Source organism: Balearica regulorum, chromosome 1 (genome assembly GCF_011004875.1).
Source record: "Balearica regulorum gibbericeps isolate bBalReg1 chromosome 1, bBalReg1.pri, whole genome shotgun sequence".
Lineage (NCBI taxonomy): Eukaryota > Metazoa > Chordata > Aves > Gruiformes > Gruidae > Balearica > Balearica regulorum.
This window is the reverse complement of record NC_046184.1, coordinates 161,032,418-161,053,821: the sequence shown is the minus strand read 5'-3', so window position 1 is coordinate 161,053,821 and position 21,404 is coordinate 161,032,418. Positions and strand designations below refer to the sequence as shown.

Sequence of the window (21,404 nt, the reverse complement as noted above, 5' to 3'; positions counted from 1 at the left end):
AAAGAGTCTTCAAAGCTTTGATTGTCTGAAAAAAGAGATATCTAGTCATTGAAAAAGAAGAAATCAAACATCACATATAATCTTGTTCATAATCATTAATATTGTATCCCACAGAGAGTCCTATGATTGCATTTTGGGCATATTTCCATATTTTAAACATAGAAAACATCCATTTTATCTGAAAAATTAAACTAAAGGAGTCTATCTTCTTTGAAGCATGCTCGTTTGCCCCCTCCTGGTTTACCCTTGCATGGTGGTGCTGCTTGATGAATCAGGTACAGTGTCTCACGGGGTTTACCAGCCTTTCACCTCTGTATTTCAACCCGGGGTCTGGCAGGCGTTTGGGCAGAAGCAGGGCTCCTGTAGCCCTTGCGTCTCTCTTTCTGTCAGCTGTGGTGTCTCCTTCTCACAGACTCTTGAGGTATGAAGCAGCAGGTTTCAAACACAAACGAATGCAAAACATCTCCAGAACTGAAGCAATATTGCAATAATTATTTGCTTACCCATATTGACATCATTTATTTGCGCTTTGACTGAATAAATCCCTGTTGGAGAAAATAAAACTGTGATTACTTTAATTCAGAGCATGTACAGTCCACCTATCATCCAGCTAATTTACTGTGCTTACAACTGTCTCTCTGCATAATGAATTAGATACTAACTTTTTAAATGTCCACAAGTAATTGAAGTCCTGGTTCAGCAAGGCACTTAAAGCCTTTATTCAGCAAAGTGCACAGGCCCATCTTTAACTTTGTGCAAGGTAGTGATGGCAACAAGATAGCCAACTGGTCCCTTTTACCATCTCATTGAACTGTTATTTTTGTCTTCAAGTAACTTTGGTTGTGAAGTTGTGCTTATTAGTGAGTACAAAGTGGTAGGCTGATTTTACAATCAAGTTTTCTATGTAGCCTAGATGTGCTTCTTTTTAAAGGATGTTACATGTTGATTGACTGATAATATATTGTGTCCACATATTCTCTGGATTAAAAAAATAAAAGAAAGGTTTGCATTATTTATAATTATTTGTATTATTATTAATGTATTATTACGGTGTTCAGCTCTGGGGCCCCCAACATAGAAGGACATGGAGCTGCTGGAGCAAGTCCAGAGGAGGGCCATGAAGCTGATCAGAGGGCTGGAGCACCTCTCCTGTGAGGACAGGCTGAGAGAGTTGGGATTGTTCAGCCTGGAGAAGAGAAGGCTCCGGGGAGACCTGATAGCAGCCTTCCAGTACCTGAAGGGGCCTACAGGAAAGCTGGAGAGGGACTGTTTATCAGGGAGTGTAGTGACAGGACAAGGGGTAATGGGTTTCAGCTGAAGGAGGGTCGATTTAAATTAGATGTTAGAAAGAAATTCTTCCCTGTGAGGGTGGTGAGGCACTGGAACAGGTTGCCCAGAGAAGCTGTGGATGCCCCCTCCCTGGAAGTGTTCAAGGCCAGGTTGGATGGGGCTTTGGGCAACGTGGTCTAGTGGAGGGTGTCCCTGCCCATGGCAGGGGGGTTGGAACTAGATGATCTCTGAGGTCCCTTCCAACCCAAACCATTCCATGATTCTATGATTATTTGTGGATCTATCAAATACTCCTTTTTTATTAGGAATTTTTTTCCCCTATCAACTATTTGTAGATAGTTCTTGCACTCAAGAATATATTTCTTGATGAGAAAGATGTGGACGAAAACAAACCAGGCCATGTGAACATCTTTTTTAATTGTCCATTACCTGTGGCTTAATTATTCCTAGCATCTGCCACAAAGTCATGGCTCCAAAAACACATTACTGCCTTATTAATGTCAGTCATTTCCTTATTAAGATTTCTACTGCCTGAAAGATGCAATGAGAAATAAGAGACAGTCATTTCCAAACCAAAAATGTGAGAGAGAATGGAGCGTTTAGCGGTAATGGTATTTTCATACCAATAACTATGTCACCATCCTGGGCCATGCACACTTGCAATCAGTACACACAGCAAGACTATATGGTAGGTAAATTACTAAATTGTCAAGATGCTGATATTTTAAAATATTGTTTCTCAAGTTCAGGATTCCAGCTGAAATTGAAAGGGGGTGGCCTGATTTCCAAAGATGTCAGTATTTAATGAAGTAGTCTGAGACCCCAAGCCATAAGGAGCGAGTACCAAGGCTGGGAGTCTCACGCTCAAAACCTTGCCCAATTCCACTGTGGTGGGAAGCCTTAGCTGTGATTAGTAAGGTTTCTTAGGAGTCTCCAGTTGTGTTATTGTGAATGTGCAGTACAGCTGCCTGCTTTGGGGGGGGTCTGAGAGGCCCCACAAGTCCCTCTGAGGGAGCACAAGTGGGGAACGCCTTGCTACAGGAGCCGCATGGCCCATGGAGCACCTGCAGATAGATGTAGGCGAGTGCCGCACCAAATAGTAGTCACAGCTACTTTTGTCAAAGGCTGGTGGTGGTGTGTAGACAGTGAGAGATGTTTCTTCATTTTCTTCCTCTGCCTCAGAGACTCAAGCTTGCCTCTCCCTCTGTCCATAAGACCATTGCAGCTCTGTGGCTCCTGCCTCTTTGAGGAAGGAATTTGTCCCCAGTCTTTGGGTTTTGTGCTGTTTCCTTTTAACCCAAAAGAAATCAAGATTCAGCAAGCAAAAGTGTGAGGATATGACTATAATAGGAGTTGTAGGAAATACTAAGCCAAAAAAATTAAGTAAAATGTGTTGCAAGCATGATAGTGATAGTAAAGGTGATAAGGAAATGTGATATTCTGTACCCTGAGCAGAGGCTGTGCAATGTGCTGTAAATATAACACTGAACTACGTGCTTTCAGATGACAATAAAAAGAAATATTGAACAGGCATCTCGCTGAGCACTGCCTGTTCTGTGCACTGAACAAAGCAGGGGTCCTGTGGAAAAAGAATAATTTTTATTGCAAATAAATATGGTATCATAATGGCAAAATAAAGCTGCACAAATAATATTATTTCTGGCATTTTCTAACTCTGAGGGCAGTATTTCAACTTGTAATAGAGGCTTTTATACATTTACTTTTTCATGGAATTGACACAGTATTGTTATTAAATATGTTGTACTCCTTTAAATTTTATGTGCGATATTCAGCATTTAAGGAATTTAGTCTTTCAGCTGTGTCATTTACTTTCTTCTTGTTCATATAGTTTTAGTACACTGGAGCGAGGAACTGTATATTATGCGGAAAGAATTGCAGAGGTTCGGTACGTTAGGACAGACATAGAGAAGAAGCGCAGGGGGCAGCAAAACTAAGCAGATCATCCTGGTGTGGTTGCATGCTCATAAATCCAGAGTAACTCCTGCACAGTTGTAAAAGGTTAGGTACCGAGGCCGTAGTTTGACAATACAGTTGAACTGGCTTTAGATCTCCTAGTACTTGCTCAAAAGCGGGATAAACAAATGGTGCAAAGTATTACCCCAGCTTAGACTCACTGTGCCAATTCAAGCTGTTCAGAAGTCAATAAAAGGGTTTTTGTGCCAAGAAGACTTTGTGCCAGAATAGGTGGTTGGGCTCTGTGTCACCCTGTGCCCCATCTGATGTCATCTTTCCTCCCACTTCTGGCACTTGGGAACATATAATACCAGCATAGGCACCATATCACATACTCTAGCTCATTCCTGTTGCCCATGTGTGTCATGGGTCATATTTGCATTGCCAGGCCACCATGCCACACACAGACATTGAACAGCAGTGGAGTTGTCAGGAGTGGGGTGAGCCGTCTTTCAGCCTACCTGAAGATCTCCTCAGCTGCCCTTTCTACGTTGTGGCCTCAATGGGATGCTCCTCTCCTGCATGCTGAACCTCGGCGGTCAGTTCCTGTGTTCAGTCTGTTTCCATGGTTCATTTCTCTTTCAGAGCTGACATGCTGTTTGATGTTGCCTCCTACCAACCCCTGGTAATAATATATTTTCTGACAATCTTTTTGTAAATGAATGAAAAGTGTTCATTTTTACAAGTGGTAGAGAAAGAACTGCCGTTTGTAACACCCGCATTGTGAGATCCATTTTTAAGAAAACAGAAAACAGATTTCTTATTGAAGGTGAGAGAACACTTTCTATGGCAAGCATGACATCCAAATCCTGTGTTACACTTATGACTAAAACTGTACAGATCTTCTGTCTCTTTTTTTTTGTTTGTTTTGAATTAACTCATCAGCATGTGAGATACTCTCTCATCAATGTTAATAAGAAAAAAGTATGACTATGTGGGTGGTTTGAGGTAGCAGAGAGATGGCTAAGCTGAGTCAGACCAAAGGTCCATCTAGACTAATACCTGGTCTCCAACAGTGACCAACAACAGATGTTCAAGGAGGACAAGAACAGGGCAAGCATATAATGAGGATACCCTGAATATACTCCCATAATGTAAAAATTCAGGACTTGAGTATTTCTTGTTTAGTGGAGATGTCTCTGTATTTAATAGCTCTTGATGGTTTATCTTCCATGAACTAGTCTAGTAGCTTCTTGAAGTCCTTTTTAATACGATATTTTTTGTTCAGCTGTTTTTACAGAACATGATTCTTCTAAAGCCTTTTTAGAAAGCCAAAGCCAAGTTCAGGCTAGGTTTATAAGAACAAAGTCCAAATGCAATACTGCAATATTACAACTGTTATAGGATGTCCAGCATGGGAAGTTACACTGCGGGTTTTTTTCAAAATAGTTTCTGGCTCTCAGATTTGTTAAGAAAACCTGAACTGACAGTAATATACCTAATGCACAGAGATATAAATTTACCTCTCGGAGAGGTATCTGGGATGCAAAACTTGGCTGGATCCAGTTTCAGTAAACTAAAATGAAAAAAAAATCCCAAGCTGAACAAAAAAATCCCAATCCCAGTAGATAGTAGAGGGAGAGGCACAAATGAGCTGTGAAAACAGCCTGTGGGGAAGCAGTCACGTACCTAAACCAACACATCTCTGGGTGGGATGTGCCCCCCATGCATCTGCCCCCAACCTGGCTTCGTGAGTCGGCTCCGCAGCCCCTGCTCCGACCCTGGCGAGCAGCTGGCAAGGGGTTTGAGTGACACCATCCCACCTCCACTCAGTTTTTCTTTGCTGCCAGCTCAATGTGGCGAGAAACTTGGTGCAGGAGCAAATGGGCTTAACCCTGGCTAGGAAACAGTTGGTTTTCTTTTGTATCAGCCCAGCAGTCCCTTGCACACAGAAAGGCTCTGTTTCCTTTGCAGCTCCTCCAGGCATAACGTTATGCTGCTGCTGTGTGAGTACACAAATAATGAGGTGAAAAGGAAGAAAAGAAATGGGTGGGGTGGGAAGTGGTAACAAAGAATGAGAGAGAAGCTGGGAGGAAAAGAAGAAAAATGCACATGTAGTAACTGTGTAGTAAGAAACACTGCAGTTTTCGTAGCTCTGATGAATTGCAACATCTTCCCGGTTTGTGCTCAGGGCTCACTGATTTAAGAATTTTATCCCCAGATCCTCTGCTCCAAGGCATTTAGCATGGATTTTTCATTAAAATCAGTGTGGTGGGTTTTTTTTAAATTCAAGGTTCAGTCTCTGGGTTATGTATGTTTGTAGGCCATTGGTTTGTTCTATATATTCAGTTTGCTGGCCTTTTTACAATAAAGGCAGGCATTTTTTAATATGAGATAAAGAGAATTGCATTTAAGAGTAAAAAACTCTTAAATACATCTTCCTCTTCTGTCGAGAATACTAGGACAAAAAGAAAAAGCAATAATTAGGGCAAAGTTGTGATTGTCCTTAGGAAGCTGAGGAGAAGCCTGTACCGTCGCATCCTCCCAACAAGGTAGGCCGGGGCGTCTGCCCGGGGAGGCTTGGGTCTGGGCAGGGGTGCTGGACTGGGGGACTGGATTTCTGGCCTCTCAGCAAAATGTCTCCTCAGGGACTTTGGGGAGACCGTGCAGCTTGGTGGCCAGTGCCCCCAGCCCTCACCTGTGGGCCGCGCTGTCGGATGCCGGTATGATGAACAAGGAGGGTTGCCTGTGCCTGCTTTCCCCGCTCACTGTAGTGGCCCAGCTACACTGCCGGGCTTTTTCCATTAATGCTCAGGGAATACTAATGCGACCCCTCAGCTAGTCCCCTGCTACACCTCTGAGCATCCCTGCTGCTTTTCTGAGTGTGATTTTTTGATGATAAATCCCTGCCTGTGCTAATGATTGTTCCTAGCAGTAAGAGTGGTGTTACTGGAAACAACGTGGAAGAATGTCTGAATGTCTGAAGTGAGTTATTTTTAGAGCTGTGGTTTGCATGAGTATGCTTAATGCTGATGCGTTTATTAAGGCCACGGAGCAAATTAAAGTGTCACAAATAAAGGTCTATGTGCATGCAAACTTGCTTTTCATCTGGGCAAAGACGTAGTTTAGCCTGAACATGCGGCAGCTGCTATCTCAAGATGAGAGCAGAGATGCAAGCGCTAAACAGCACTTGGTGAGACTATTGGGATGTATAGTTTTGTCATATATGAAAAATGATACAATTACGAACAAAAATTTTGCCTTAGAAAAAGCCCATTGAAAAAGAGCATCTTCAAAGCAAAAAAGCAAAACCAGATTAGTTTGCATCCTTTTCTTTTTTTGTCTGTTTTTACTGGGCAGGTAGCATATCTTCAGTTGCTCAGGAAACTACGATGAGATTTCTTTTTTAAATTCACAGGTATTAATTTATGTAAATTTATCTAATATTCAGTATATCTATCAAAAATAAGATTGAGCCAGACTAAGTAATCTACTCCATTAGATAAAAGATACAAACATTGAAATCATTACCACTGTAGAAAAATGTTCATGATATTATGACATTTTAACCTGACTTTTGCTTTCCTGTTTGCGTCGCTGCTAGATGGTATTGACAGTAATATTCTGTATGAAACAGAAAGCAAATTATAGAGTCTATAAAGGAATCTTAATGAATGTTTCATGTTCAAATCTTTGTGTTTCTTAAGATACACATCAGCAACTTTTCTCCTTGTTAATGCAGAAACATTTTTCATAACCCTCTTATCATCCCATGTTTTTAGAGCAAGATAAGTTTGTGACCTGAAACGTATTCTGGCTCTTCAAAGGGTGGGGAAGAGATCTTCAGCTGGCAAAGACAAATATCCTTACCATTAGATATTCCTAGACCTTGAGTTCAATTTCAGATGGATTTCATTTCTTCTGCCTGAATTCACGTTTAGTGTCTGCACAGATGTTCATTAATTTCTGTGAGAGATAGATTTGAAAATGAAGTCCTGCGCACTATTCCCCTGGCGCTTAGTTCAGAAAGATGCTAGATCATGTTGAGTCTCAATGTCAAATATTTCTGTGGGCAAAGACTAGAAAGCCTGACCTATTTGCATATGGAAGGGGTACGGCAACAGTCTGCTGCACTAGCGTAAGAGAGGGCAGTTATTTTACAATAATAAAATTGCAAAAATGATAACCCACAGTTTAAAACCAAGAAATTCCTCCTTGTTTTTACAGACAAAAAGGAAGAAGAGTGGGAACATCAGTTCAGAGACTATGGCCGGTTTTTAATAAGCACTGGATGGCTTCATGGCCCCTAACAACATTTCTATATAAATGAGTTGAGATAATAAGGCTAATCAAATGTCACGCTTCAAGTAGTTGGTTCATGGCCTGAAGGGATTGGGAAGTGCTTTTCCTCCACTGTACAGATGTGCTTCATTGATTAGGATTTGTCCATTCCAGAGGAGGGTTGCAGAGCTAAAGGCATTCCCAAAGATTGCAGACAGTAATTCATATGGAGTCCCATCAGCACCTTGCGTGTTTTATTTTACCTGAATGCACAAGTATTGCAGCAACCTGAACTCCCTCATCGACATCAGTTAAACATGACCGTATCATATGGCAGTAATGCTGAGCGATCATGAAAACTTTGCTTAAAGTTTGCGCTGCAAATGGAGGTGCAGAGATTACTCGAATGAGTTAGCAGATTGGCGGGTTTGTGCTGTATCAGCAAGGCTGAATTCACATACTCGCTTGCTAGTTTTCCTCAAAAGTAAAGAATCCCTCATGAAAGTTGGAGGTTAGAAGCCTAGGCTTCTTTATTTCTTCTTATTACCTTCTTTCTCAGAGCATACCATCCAGACCCGATAGTGGTACAGCAGTGCACCACCTGGCATGTGTGTCAGAGCCTTGATTCATTAAGATTTGAGGTCAGAAGAAGGAAGTGATCCAATTTCTGTTAGATATTCCAAGGTCAAAGGAATGGTAAATAATAAAAACCTCACAGAGCTACAATTGAGTTAAGAAGATGAGGATATATAATACTGTCTCCATAAAACATTCAGAATATTAAACCAAATAACAAGGTATCCCAAACAAGATTTGTTTTCCATATCTGCTGGGAGTTGAGAGGACAGTGCAAATAACTTTAATACCATTTGTACCTTAACTGTTGTGCCTAGGGGATGCATTCACAAGGAGCTGAAATCACTAACAGCGCTTAGCCTACAAATTACAATATAACATAGAGCTGGTCTGCATCTTGGAGGCTGCCTGATCATGGCAGGGTGAGCTGACTCGGGGAGGGGGGGGTGTAAAAGGTCTCATTTTGACTGGCTATTGCAAGTAGTAAACTTGGAAAAGCTTTATGGAAGTTCTCTGCATGCCAGGTATATAGTGGAAATTGTACATTAAAAATCAGTCCCTTTCAAATTCCAGGTTTTGTTGTCTAAAACTCTATCATAAACTCAATTCTAGTTGGTAAAAACTTTGTTCTAAGATACCATAGTGTCTGTAGACAAAAGCCTTCTAACATAAATTTTTGGTAAGCAAGTTAAGCTTTTGCTACGATTTGGGGAGGATAAGAGGGCCCCCTTGTGGAGATTATATATATATAATTGTATGTATATTTTTAATGCATATATATATACACACATAGTTCACGTAATCTAAACTGACATGGAAAGAAATCTGTTAGGAGGTCAGTGGAGGGGAAAATGGCAATTTTGGTTATAGCTTTGAGTTGTATTATGCATAGCAAACATTTCTGAGTTTGATTGGATCCTGTCAAGTATTTTAGTTAAAACACAAAGTGCAGTGTAAAATGCGAAGTCAGTGGTCTGTCTTATAAGTATTAAACTGAAGTACCCCATCATCTGCTTGCTTAATGTCTTACAGGAAAAAACTGTACAGTTACATCACAAGAAGAGGAATGGTAGGAGAAACAAAGTTAGCATTTTGGTTGTACAGCTGAGCAATTTCCGTAGCTTTTGTGAATTGTTTCAATGAAGGAATAGGAAAGACCGCTCTTACAGTGTTTCATTAGTAGAATATTAGTCATATTGTTTACCTTATGGGAGGCATGACCAAACCTACATGTTTTAGAAACTCAGCATGTAGGACAAGAAAATGGTTGTGATGCCTGGATTTTGTGATGATCATTTATAATTTATGGTCATTATGCTTGATGTCAGAATTAATAAAGACTTGAGGCAAAGCTTAGAGAGAATAAATTGATGTACTTTCAAAGGGATTTCAATTACTGGGCCTTTTTATTGATAATTACTTTATTAATTGAGCAGAATTACTGTACTGATTCAAAACGAGTTGCAGTGAAAAATCCCACAGAACTTTCATCTGAGCATCCCAGATTTGGAAGAGAGCATCTGCAACTGAGTTATTAGTTGGAAATCAGAGGCAGCTCGGTTAGGGAAGAAGCCTGGATGCATGCCACTGGCAGCGCAAACTTGGTTTCCAGTGAAGCCAGCTACGGGGGAACATTGGAGATGTCCATGCTGCTTCTCTTACCTAGCCAGAGAATAAAATGGTATAGCAACAGCTCCTTCAAAAATGAGAAGGAGGATGAATGTACATTGTAGTTGAATTTAACATAAATATTTTCACTCTGTTTCAGAACAAACAAAGTCTGACTGAAGAAATATAAATGTCAGAAGATTGAAGGATCAGGCTATTTGTCTTTTCAGGAGTTCTTTGAAACTGAATTTTCCCAATCAGGTATATTCTTGTAGGCAGCCAGGACTCTTGTGATAACAGATTTTTCATAATTCTGTATGAAAGTATGTAGGGTTGGTTTTTTTCTTTATAACTATTACAAAAGGCCTTATGTTGTTTAAGTTACTGAACAGGTGGGAGTTCTGCGTCCCCGTCTCTTTGCATCTGAGCTGGAGGAGTGCGTGCTGAGGGCAGCTGGAGCTGCATGCTCAGTCGCCCACTCTGGGGAGACTCCTCCTGCAAGAGGCACTTGCTCTAACCTTGCTGGCAGCTGCTCAGAGACTGTGACCTGATAGTGAGGAAGGTTTTGTGGCTTGTTCTGTGTTCGTAAGGGATATTTTATGAATCCTATTGTGCTAAACCGTTACCCGTAGTTATAGGCATCAGACTTGATCAGGAGTGTCCCTTCCCAGCCTGGTTTCTGTAGCCCTTGGAAGCCAAGTTGGCAAAACAAGCTTGAACTGCAGGTCCCTCTTGCTGCGCTGTCTCCAGGTTTGTTCTTCTCTCGTCCCTTGCCTGTCATCACCTTTATTTTCTCTGGGCAGTCCTTGTTTTCTGCTGCCACCTGATGCTGCAGGTCATCCCCTGCACTCAGAACTTGCCTCCCCTGTACTCATAACATCTCTCTGAGAAAGGCAAGTTCAGGTTCCTCCCCAGGCTGGGGCTAGAGACAGCTCTAGAGGAGGCAGATTGTACAATAGTGCAAATACATCCTTATTTCATTTTTCCTGCTGTGCAGTGGCATAGCAAAGGCAGAGACAGCAGAAACAACATTTTTGAGTAAAGATGTCATATGTGCCCCAGATTTTTGCAGTTCTTTTGAGACATGGCAATGATCTGTGCACAATAGGGATGAGATAGAATGGGGGCAAAGTGAGCAATGGATTCGTCCTTTGCCAGTGCTGGCCACAAAGGATTTATTATTCTCTCTGGCACAAAAGTCTTGCATACAGTATCTTTAAGAATCTTGTAAGACACTGTGTATCTATTGCTTTTGAATAGTATTTCCTCCTGTGTGTGCTCACACACTGTTTCTTACAAGGTACAAGGGTTTTATTAAGCATGTACTTGATAGAACACCAAATATTTATTATTTGATTTATTATTGCATTTTATATTTATATTTCTTTCAGTGAGGCTCTTGCTACTTCACTCCTTTCAGCAATTTAAAGAACACTTAGAACAACTGAGCTTGATATAATTTAGGCAAAGGACAAAAATCTCTGGAGGGAACTTTGTTAGATTTGTGTCTCATCAAGAAATGATTTACAATTCATATCAAGGCTGTTTGATGGAAAGTGGCAGATTTGTTTTTCCATCAAATCGCCCAATCTGTAGATTTCTATTCCAGACCGCTTCGCTCTCAAATAAATTGTCATTTCCCCATCTTAACTGTTCTCTCTGTTTTCACACACAGCAAAGCTGGGGCCGCCATTCTCAGCCTTTGGACTGAGACAGGTAAATACCCAGCATCTGTCTTGGATAGGAGAAGGGAAATTTACCTTCAATAAAGTATTTGATAGAGCGGCATCTGCAAAGTTATTATACAAGGCAGAAAACATGAGGCTGAGCGTAAAAATTTTCTTGTGGACAAGAAGCTGGTAACAAAACGGGATTTGCTGAAAGAAGAACTTTCTGGTTTAAAGGAAAGTTATTAATGAATTTCCTCAGGGTTGGTCTTAGCTCTGCTCCTATTTCATGTTTTCATTAACAATGTTGGCACAAAAAGCTGAAGTATGTTAATGGAATTTGCTTAATGACCTTGAGGATTTCAGTAGAAAAGTTGGAATGAAGTTTGGTAGTGCAAAGTGCAAGATCATGCATTTGAGGCCAGCAGAAACAGATTTCCTCTATCAACTGAGTGCTTATCAGCCAAAATAGGTAGAGCAGAAAAACCTCTGTATATTAGCCAGTAACACAGTGAGTATGTTTCCAGAGTTTTGCAGCCTTATAAAAAAACCGAATGCAATGTGAGGGTGTGTCAGAGAATACGTTGCCAGTGGAGATAAGAAGTATTTATTGTACAAGGCACCTGTGAGGCCTCATGTGAAATTTGCCCAGTTCTAGCCATGTAGAGTGAAATGTGAAGTCGTGCAAATTAAAATGCCATGAAAGGACTGCTTGGATGGTCAAACACCAGAACCAATCTCAGGACCTTCCAGCACGTCTTACTTATAGAATCATAGAATTATAGAATGGTTTGGGTTGGAAGGGACCTTAAAGATCATCTAGTTCCAACCCCTCTGCCACGGGCGGGGACACCCTCCACTAGACCAGGTTGCCCCAAGCCCCGTCCAGCCTGGCCTTGAACACTTCCAGGGATGGGGCCTTCACAACCTCTCTGGGCAACCTGTTCCAGTGCCTCACCACTCTAACAGTGAAGATTTTCTTTCTAACATCTAATCTAAATCAACCCTCCTTCAGCTTAAATCCATTACCCCTTGTCCTGTCACTACACTCCTTGATAAACAGTCCCTCTCCAGCTTTCCCGTAGGCCCCTTTATGTGAGTCTCCTATTGAAAGCTAGCATGGAAAGCCGAGATGTTGGAAAAGTCAGGGTGCGTCTCTGAGTGAAGCGATCAAAGTGTGACCCAAGGGTTTTGGGGTACTGCAGCATGGTCACTTCTGGCTTGTCTTATCAGAAGACACAAAAACAACTAGTTCAGCTTTGTAAAATGGAAGCCAAGAGGTGTGATTGCTCTCTGATCTTCAACTTAAATGCCCTTTCTCTCTCTCTGATGTTACATTTATAAATCCACTTGATATGTTTGCAGTGTTAACCTGAGAACAACTGGACATAAGTAGATCAAGACCAGGTTTAGTCTGGGAATAAGACTCATTTCCCTACCTGTGAGAAGCAACCTTCACAAGCTCTTTTCAACGGGAACAATGGCATGAAAAGGATATTTCAAAAGGGGCTAGGATGTTTTATGAAGGGGATGAGAGAGTGCTGTTATCTGTGCTGGCAGGGAAGGGCACTCTTAATGCTCTCGGAGCCTCCTGTTGCTAAATAAATCAGCAGTCCATGTTTTCTGGGTACCTGAGCATCCTTAGCTCTTACTACTGTGTATTTTCTTCACTGGCGATGAGCTTGAGTTTATCTACATGTTTAAATATAGAATTAGCTGCCTAACTTTATGCTCTGTGTTTGAAAATTTATGCCTAAATCCTAAAGGCAACACACAGGAAAAACATGTATTAGCTCAGAAAGCACACACATATTCACATGCTATTCATGTGCATTTTCTGAAATACTGATGTTAAAACCATGGGTAGCTACATAATTTCATTAGTCTAGGAACTGTTCAAGATCCACACTTGATACTTGTGAACAGAATTAATTTCTTTAGGGACATGTAGTTGCTGCACTGTCCTCTCCAATTTCTAGAGACTCTATATTGAACAAAGTTTCACTGAAATAAATATTCATGAAGTTGCTCAATAATTCAGGGAGTGCTGATTCAGAGTGTTATAGCCCTAGTTAAAATCATATACAGAAAAATCTGATCTTGTAAAAGGCAAAGCACATTCCCTGTACTCCGCCTAGGGTAGCCAGGAAAGAACAAGGGAGGATGGGTATGATCTAGTTGCCGAGTTGTTTCTGGTTTGATGTGTTTTCTGACAGGACTGTGCAGTTAGTGGCAGAAGACTGCACACTGTCACGCAGAATTGCAGAACCCCTGGGGTGAGAAGGTACCTCAGGAGGTCTCTAGCCCAACTCCCTGCTCAGAGCAGGGTTACCACTGAGCACAGATGGGATTGCTCAGGGCTCTGTCTTAAAAACGTCCAAGAATGGAGGGTGCACAGCTTCTTTGGGCAAAGCTTTCCCAATCCTTAATTATTCTCATAGTGAAAAATATTTTCAGTGTATTCTTCTCTTTTTCAATTTATGACCATTTTCTCTCATTATCCTACCATGCACATCAGTGAAGAGCCTGGCTCCATCTTCTCACTGACCTTCTCTTAGGTACTGGAAGGCTGCTGTTTGGTCCCCACCTAACGTCTTAGACTTGTCTTTGAAATACTTCATTTAAAACTGCATCCTCACAAATTTATAGTGTCCTATGTCAAGGGAAAAAGTCTCAGCACTCCCAGTTTCCTTTTGCAGCAGTAGGTCCTGACATCCATTTTCACTAATGATTTTGAAGGGCATATGGCAATGTGATATGTAAAAAACCATTATTATTATTTTAATGGTTATTCATTACTTTAAAAAAGTACAAAATCACAGATCCTAACACTAAAAGCCTACAGTGTTTTAAAATAAAGTTGTCAGTTTGCATAGTCCCAGGCCAGGCATCTTCATTCTTAAAGTATTTAAGAAAAAAAAAGAGTCTCCACAAATGTGGTGTTTACCTTTGTTTGTGGTACAGATGTAGTACTGGCTTTTGAAAGTCATAGAATCATGGAATCATGGAATGGTTTGGGTTGGAACGGACCTCAAAGATCATCTAGTTCCAACCCCCCTGCCACGGGCAGGGACACCCTCCACTAGACCACGTTGCCCAAAGCCCCATCCAACCTGACCTTGAACACTGCCAGGGAGGGGGCATCCACAGCTTCTCTGGGCAACCTGTTCCAGTGCCTCACCACCCTCACAGGGAAGAATTTCTTTCTAACATCTAATCTAAATCTACCCTCCTTCAGCTTAAGGCAATTCCCCTTGTCCTATCACTCCATGCCCTTGTGAAGTCCGTCTCCAGCTTTCCTGTAGGCCCCTTCAGGTACTGGAAGGCTTCTATAAGATATCCCCAGAGCCTTCTCTTCTCCAGGCTGAACAACTCTCTTGGCCTGTCCTCATAGGAGAGGTACTCCAGCCCTCTGATCATCTTCGTGGCCCTCCTCTGGACTTGCTCCAGCAGCTCCATGTCCTTCTTATGTTGGGGGCCCCAGAGCTGAACACAGTAATAATGCATAAATAATAATAATATAATAATAAATAATGCAAACTTTTTTTTTTTTTTTAATCCAGAGGACCTATGGACACAATATATTATCAGTCAATCAACTTCACTGACCTTGGTGTCTGCAGGGTTGTTCCTCTCACATATTCTCACTCCTCTCTCTGGCTACAGTTGGTCCTGGTGGGGTTTTTTTCCCCTTTCTTAACGATGTTACCCCAGAGATGCTACTGCTGTCGCTGATGGGCTTGGCCTTGGCCTTGGCCTTGGCCTTGGCCAGCAGCGGGTCTGTCTTGGAGCCAACTGGCATTATCTCTGTTGGACATGGGGGAAGCTTCTAGCAGCTTCTTGCAGAAGCAACCCCTGTAGCCTCCCCTACTACCAAAACCTTGCCACGCAAACCCAATATAGGAGCACACTCACTTCCAGGATTAAAGCTGCTAACTTCTTGTCACAACTTGGGTCATAAACTCAACCAGGGCTTTTATTTTCCATGCTACTGGGAAGAACCAGAATGTGGATGGTTTTATGATGCACCTGGGTTTTTCATACATTTTGGTTCTTCTGTCTTCTGTCTGTTAGTGTCTTCCAAAATATTCTCCAGTGACTCGTTTTCTCCACCTCATATATTCCTTTGTCTCTGCATCAGCTGCTATGAGTACACTGTTCTCCTTTATGAAGCTCATCACTCTCTGCACATAAAGTCCTGCCTCACGCTTTGAAAGAAGAGGGAATAGCTTGGGTTTTCTCCTCTCTGAGCCTCCAAGAGTGCTGCCTGAGCCGTCCTTGTGCCAGCTGTTCCACAGGAGAGCGGGAGTGACAGAGGAGATGCCATTCATCCTTCTTCCCCAGGAGGCCCTACAGGATGTTTTTGTTCTCAATGTGCGGTGATCCTTCCCGTATTTAGTAAATCTCCCTCAGCCGGGACGTCTGTTCCGTGGTGATAGAAGAAGCAAAATGCCCTGGTTTGGGATCATCCCTGCTAACATCAGAGTCTGCTCCTCTGAAATTAATTTCTAAACCAGAGCAATACTATTGAAGGATTAATGTAAGATTAGAGTATTTATATTAAAATACCTTAATATGTGAAAGAAATACATGTTCTTGGGTTATAACTAGAAACTCGTTTTAGCTGTTCTATTAATTAAAGGTTTTCTTTGCCTAATGCTAATGAAGAGACTGGATTTCATGCAAGTGGGACTAGAGCCTTCTGAATTCCCAAGTGCTTTTTAATTCTAGTGTAAAAACAGTTGTGTGCAGCCCACACTTCACACTGGTGCTTGTTCATGCCCTTGCACGGATCATCAGGCCCTTGCCCTGACCATCATGGTGCTTAGCATCTGTCCAAAACCTCAACTGTCCCATAGTGGCAACTTTGATAACCCATTAATTTCAGTACATTATGCCTAAAAGGAGATTATTTAATCTGAGGAAGTTGTATGAAGTTTCCTTTCAGGAGGAGCTAGCATCATGACTAGTGGGCTTGTGTTGTTTAAAATGTAATTTAAAGTGTTCTTTACATGCCTACGTGTTTATATAGACAGTCACAAGATACATTGGCAAATACACACTACGCATTTACTATAATTTTTCTTTCATTGACAGCTGCAGCTTATGGCCAATTCTAATGTAAATTTTTACATGCACACATACACACACACACACTCTGATATAGATGATATATATAGATATAGATATAATTTGTATGGTTTTTAATTAATTTGGAATGTTTTCTGTAAAACATCTCACTGACATGCCAGCGTATTCTGCTTGGCTAGGCTTTAAGCATTGAGTCTGTGACAGCAGTTTGAGTAATTGATAATGGGAGTCCGTTGAAATGAAGCCAATGAGTCTGTGATGAGTTTGCTTTGTCAAACAGGGTAACAGAAGTTACTACTTCATTTTTTGCTGAGTATTTCCCACAGTGGGTAGCTATGGAGTTTAACATAGCCGTGCAAGCACGAGCATGGGCAATGCAAGGAGGTCATTTTTACTGACACGAACAAGAGCACGTCTGTATTGAGAGTGGCTCGGGCATCTTCGGTATATAGCTGACTTGATGCTATTTTACTGAACAGGGAAGAAAGGTGAGACTGAAGGCCATGCCCAGTTTCATATTTTTATGAACTGCTTCTTTTCTTTATTACGAGCTGACTCCTCAGCCATTCCTAGTGTGATTGAACACTTTGTGTTAGGCACTGAAGGCTCTGAAATGCTGCTGTATTTAATCCATAAAGTCATCATTTGAAACCAATTTCCTAAGATAATTTTTATAATTTTCCAACTGAAACAAATGTGCATTCTAGAGATATGACATCTTTTCCCTTAAAGAAAAATTTGTCCTGCGACTGCTGTACAATATCCTCCAGTCCTCTGTGTAATCTGGTCAGTGCCCAGGATGAGGTGGAAGAAATCTTAAGGTCTTCCAACCTCAGACTGGTTAAAAGGGTGACGGAGAGTCATGAACAGAAGGTTAAACAGAAGGCTGTAAACCGTGAGTGCGGTGGGGATGGTTGCACTCTTAGTTATTAGTGCCTCAGAAACTATATGTGTGTAAGGGTGCTGTTAAAGGTTGTCTGTCAGATGAAGAAGCCATTCAGTTGGTAACACAAGAAGGCAACACTCTGAAAGATGCACAAACCAGAAGCAAATTAATCCGGATAGTGGAAGCAGATGCAGAAGTCAGGTAGTAACAAGGAGGAGCAGCAATAGACTGGCAAAAGTTTCTCACCCAGCCTGCATAAGGGAAGCTGCGGATGTTGTACAAAGACACGCTGTTCTCATTTCCCTGCATTTGCTTTGTACTCCTGTTTATTGCACATCAAACACATTTACATATCCAGGGATGAAATGGAAATGATTGATGCAAAGCAGGTATTTTTGTTAATTGTTGTTGCTCTGAGTCATACCTGACTGGGACTGCTGGAGATGGGTGAGGAAAGACTTAGAGGTATAAAGAATTGTCAAGAGCAGCTTTTCTCCGTTGATGTAGATGTTGGCAACTGCCCCTGAATCTTTGTCCTTTTTTTTTTCTCTTCATTTCTGCTCCCCTGGAACTTCAATCACTTTCTGTCACAACCCTATCAATGCCTGCTGAATCTTGTGACAATGGTGTCTTACATTCAGAGCTGATGGGTGTTTGAGAGTTGGGCTGCTTTACCAGTGCAGCACTAGTGAAATGTGTCCCCTTTTTGTCCTGTTAGTTGGAAAGCAATTCTTAATGTGCTGTCATACATGCAAGGTAGAGCCAAGATGAGATGAGCATCCAATTTGAAAAGGCAAAGCTGTGCTTGAAGTGCTTAAAGACAGTGCTTCACGCGGGGAGCTCTACTGCAGAGCACACAGGAGGATTTCTGGTCCTTCCTACTCTGTAGAAGTAGTGAAGAGGGATTTTAGAAATATCTGTCTATGGATGGTTGCGTGATCCTTGGGTTCACTGTTGATGTGGGCTAAGTAACTGAAGGGGATCAAAACAGCTGAAGTGCAGTTTGATCATGTGTAAGCGGCAGCCAGAAAACCCAAGTTCCAAATGAGTTCAGAAATATCATCCTTCAGAGTATCATCTAATGCTAACACAAATCATGGCTTCCAATGCAAGTGATCATGGAAATACATCCATGGCACTCCCTAGTTTATATCCTTCCACCTATAACCCTTACGCTGTGAGATAATTCTTTATACAGCTGTTTCCATTAAATAAAAGTTCGAGAAATAACCCTGCAGCAGAACATAGTCCACAGTTTGGCCTCATACCCCTATTCCAGAAAATATAGTATAGATCCTGTAGGTGGAGAACTCAGAATTAATAAGGAAAAAGCATTCAGCCCTGTATCCTTTTGCTTTGTTTGCACTGGGAAAAATACCTGCATTTTTAGGAATATGTGGGGAAATATCTATTTTTATGACAAACCTGAGGTTTATGGAGAAACTATGAGGAATCTTTAGTGTCAGAAAAATGGGTGATACCTGAAAAAGAAAGGTAATTATCTTGGATATTGTTAGCAATTTTGAGCTTTTTAATTTAACTGGAGTTAGCTCTTGTATGAGATGGCCCTCACAAAGTGTTGGTTTGTTTACAGGGTAACTTGTCTGCAGCAATCTTGCCTCCTGCTTACTTGCTTTATCCTTCTCTAGGCTCAAGGAAGAGTACTGATACCAGACTTTTCTTCAGAAATCTTAGGGCTCATGATTTATTAATGTATTGTTTGCAGTCAGATGAGTCATGCAAACTCCTAAGCCTATTTTTGTACCAGACTGTGTGTTAATTTTAGTCATGAATCTTCTGCTGGTTATTCTAGCTGACAGAAATCATAAGTATTTTGGTTTTGCTTTGTCTTTATGATATCATCCTGTAATTCAGGTGAGTTGTTATTGAATAAAACATTTCTCAGTAAAAAACTCAATCTGTGAAACCCTGCTTGAAGCATACTCAATTGCAGTCCATTTCAGATTGCCATAAATAGATGTACAAACTGAATTCAATAGCTAAAAGATGAACTGACAATGTGAGTTCTGCAGTTATTTGCTGTATTTCAAATCAATATTTCTTGGTGTCTCTTTTGTATTCTTGACAGGTGAGGTTGGATAATGATCATCTTTATATCAACAAATGCTTTTGTACTACATGATTATAACTAATTTCAATCAAGCACTTGTCTAAAATTAAGTCCTGTTAATGGATTTTGGTCCCCTCATTATCTTCACTCCAACCCATTTAATAATAGGTTTCTTCGTAAGTAGGTGGCTCATGCCAGTCTTCCACATGGTGTTATTTTTAGCACTTGCAGCATCCACATGAAATTGCTCATGCTTTGCTTATATTCTGACCAAGTGCTGTATGGATTATCGTCTTGTACGTGCATGTCTCAGTCCAGAAGAGAAGTGGTAATATTATATAAATCTCTTTTCCCACTGTTTCTGATATTACTGAGGGTTAGCATTTCAAAGTAGAGAGGAGTACACTTCAGTTAATTGGCTTCTACATAAAGTAACTATCATTGAACAGTTGATAGGTCAAAGTAATTCCGTTTCTCTGATAGCTGCTTATTTCCTTTCACATCTCTCTTTTTCCCAATTTACCTTGTATTTTATTCCCAGTATTTATGAAGCTTTAAGCTTTTTACTGTGTCAGTAGTAGCCGCTTAAAATGCCTACATTACACTGTAAAAAGTGAAGGGGGTTGTGGCCGTGGCTGGTAATCATTTTATTGGAGAATAAAAAAGTGAAATCCACTGAATCTTAAAACTGTGTTTAATTATATGTTTCAGGAACTTCTATTACATCACGATGCTGAGGGATCCAGTGTCACGGTACTTGAGTGAATGGAAGCATGTCCAGAGGGGTGCGACGTGGAAAACTTCACTTCATATGTGCGATGGAAGAAGCCCAACACCAGACGAGCTGCCTACCTGTTACGAAGGAGATGACTGGTCTGGAGTCAGTTTACAAGAATTCATGGATTGTAGCTACAATTTGGCCAACAACCGCCAGGTGCGCATGCTGGCAGACCTCAGCCTGGTGGGATGCTACAACTTGACTTTTATGAATGAGAGTGAAAGAAATACAATTCTTCTCCAAAGCGCCAAGAACAATCTGAAAAACATGGCCTTCTTCGGGCTCACTGAATTTCAGAGGAAAACGCAGTATCTGTTTGAGAGGACATTCAACCTGAAATTCATTTCCCCATTCACCCAATTCAACGTTACGCGGGCCTCCAATGTGGACATTGGTGAGGATGTGCGGCAGCGGATAGAAGAGCTGAATTTCTTGGACGTGCAGCTTTATGAATATGCGAAGGACCTGTTCCTGCAGCGCTTCCAGTATTCCAAGCAAGAGGAGCATCAGAAGAACCGGCTGAAGAGGCGAGAGGAGAGGCGGCTGCTGCGGGAGCAGAGAGCTCACCAGTGGCCAAGGGAAGAGGCAGCAGAAGTAGCCATTACTGAAGATTATAATAGCCACGTTGCAAGGTGGTGATGCTCCTCCATCTTGACTAACCAATGAGAGGATCAGAGAGATGTGCAACTTGGCTACCTGGGAATTAGGCAAGCAAGGCCTAGTGCTTTGGTAAATGAGACCACGTCTGACAACTACCCCTCCTTGTCTCAGTTTTTCTTGGTTTCTGTCAGTGAGGAGAATGTATTTTTTTCTCAATAGGCATTGATTAGTGTTATTAAATGGCAGTAGAATAGATTCCCATCTGAAAAGACTTCCTTCCAAGCCCTAAGCTATGAGGATGTGTCGAAGAGAGAGCTATATCCTTTGTGTTAACAGATGTACCCTATACAATCTGAGCTACAAAAACTTGTGGAGACATGAATGAAAAATTGGGGGGGGGGGAAGTTTTGGTTCCTCTGTGACATAAGAGCTGTTTTATTTCACACTGTCCTTTGCAATTGTAGCGTGTAACTTTCTAGTGAAGGAAATGGAGGAAAGCATTTTGGTCTTCAAACTTTTACATGCTGTGTTTTAAGGGAAGAATTTGCTGAGGTGATTTAAAAAAGACCTAGGAAATGTGGAATTGGGGCGTCACTTGTTCTGATCTGTCAGCCAGCAATCAGAGATGATTTATAAATGAAG

General features: G+C 41.4%; 1 protein-coding gene across 1 annotated transcript in view; it reads left to right on the top strand.

The window, feature by feature from the left end:
* The window catches only part of HS6ST3 (heparan sulfate 6-O-sulfotransferase 3), a 317,383-nt gene extending 296,224 nt beyond the window's left edge, over positions 1-21,159 (top strand). Inside the window, exon 2 of the mRNA XM_075741386.1 lies at positions 20,096-21,159. Within this exon, the coding sequence (XP_075597501.1) occupies positions 20,096-20,801 (706 nt within the window). The 3' untranslated portion in view covers positions 20,802-21,159. The remainder of the gene's footprint in view (positions 1-20,095) is intronic.
* Positions 21,160-21,404: the final 245 nt, after the last annotated feature.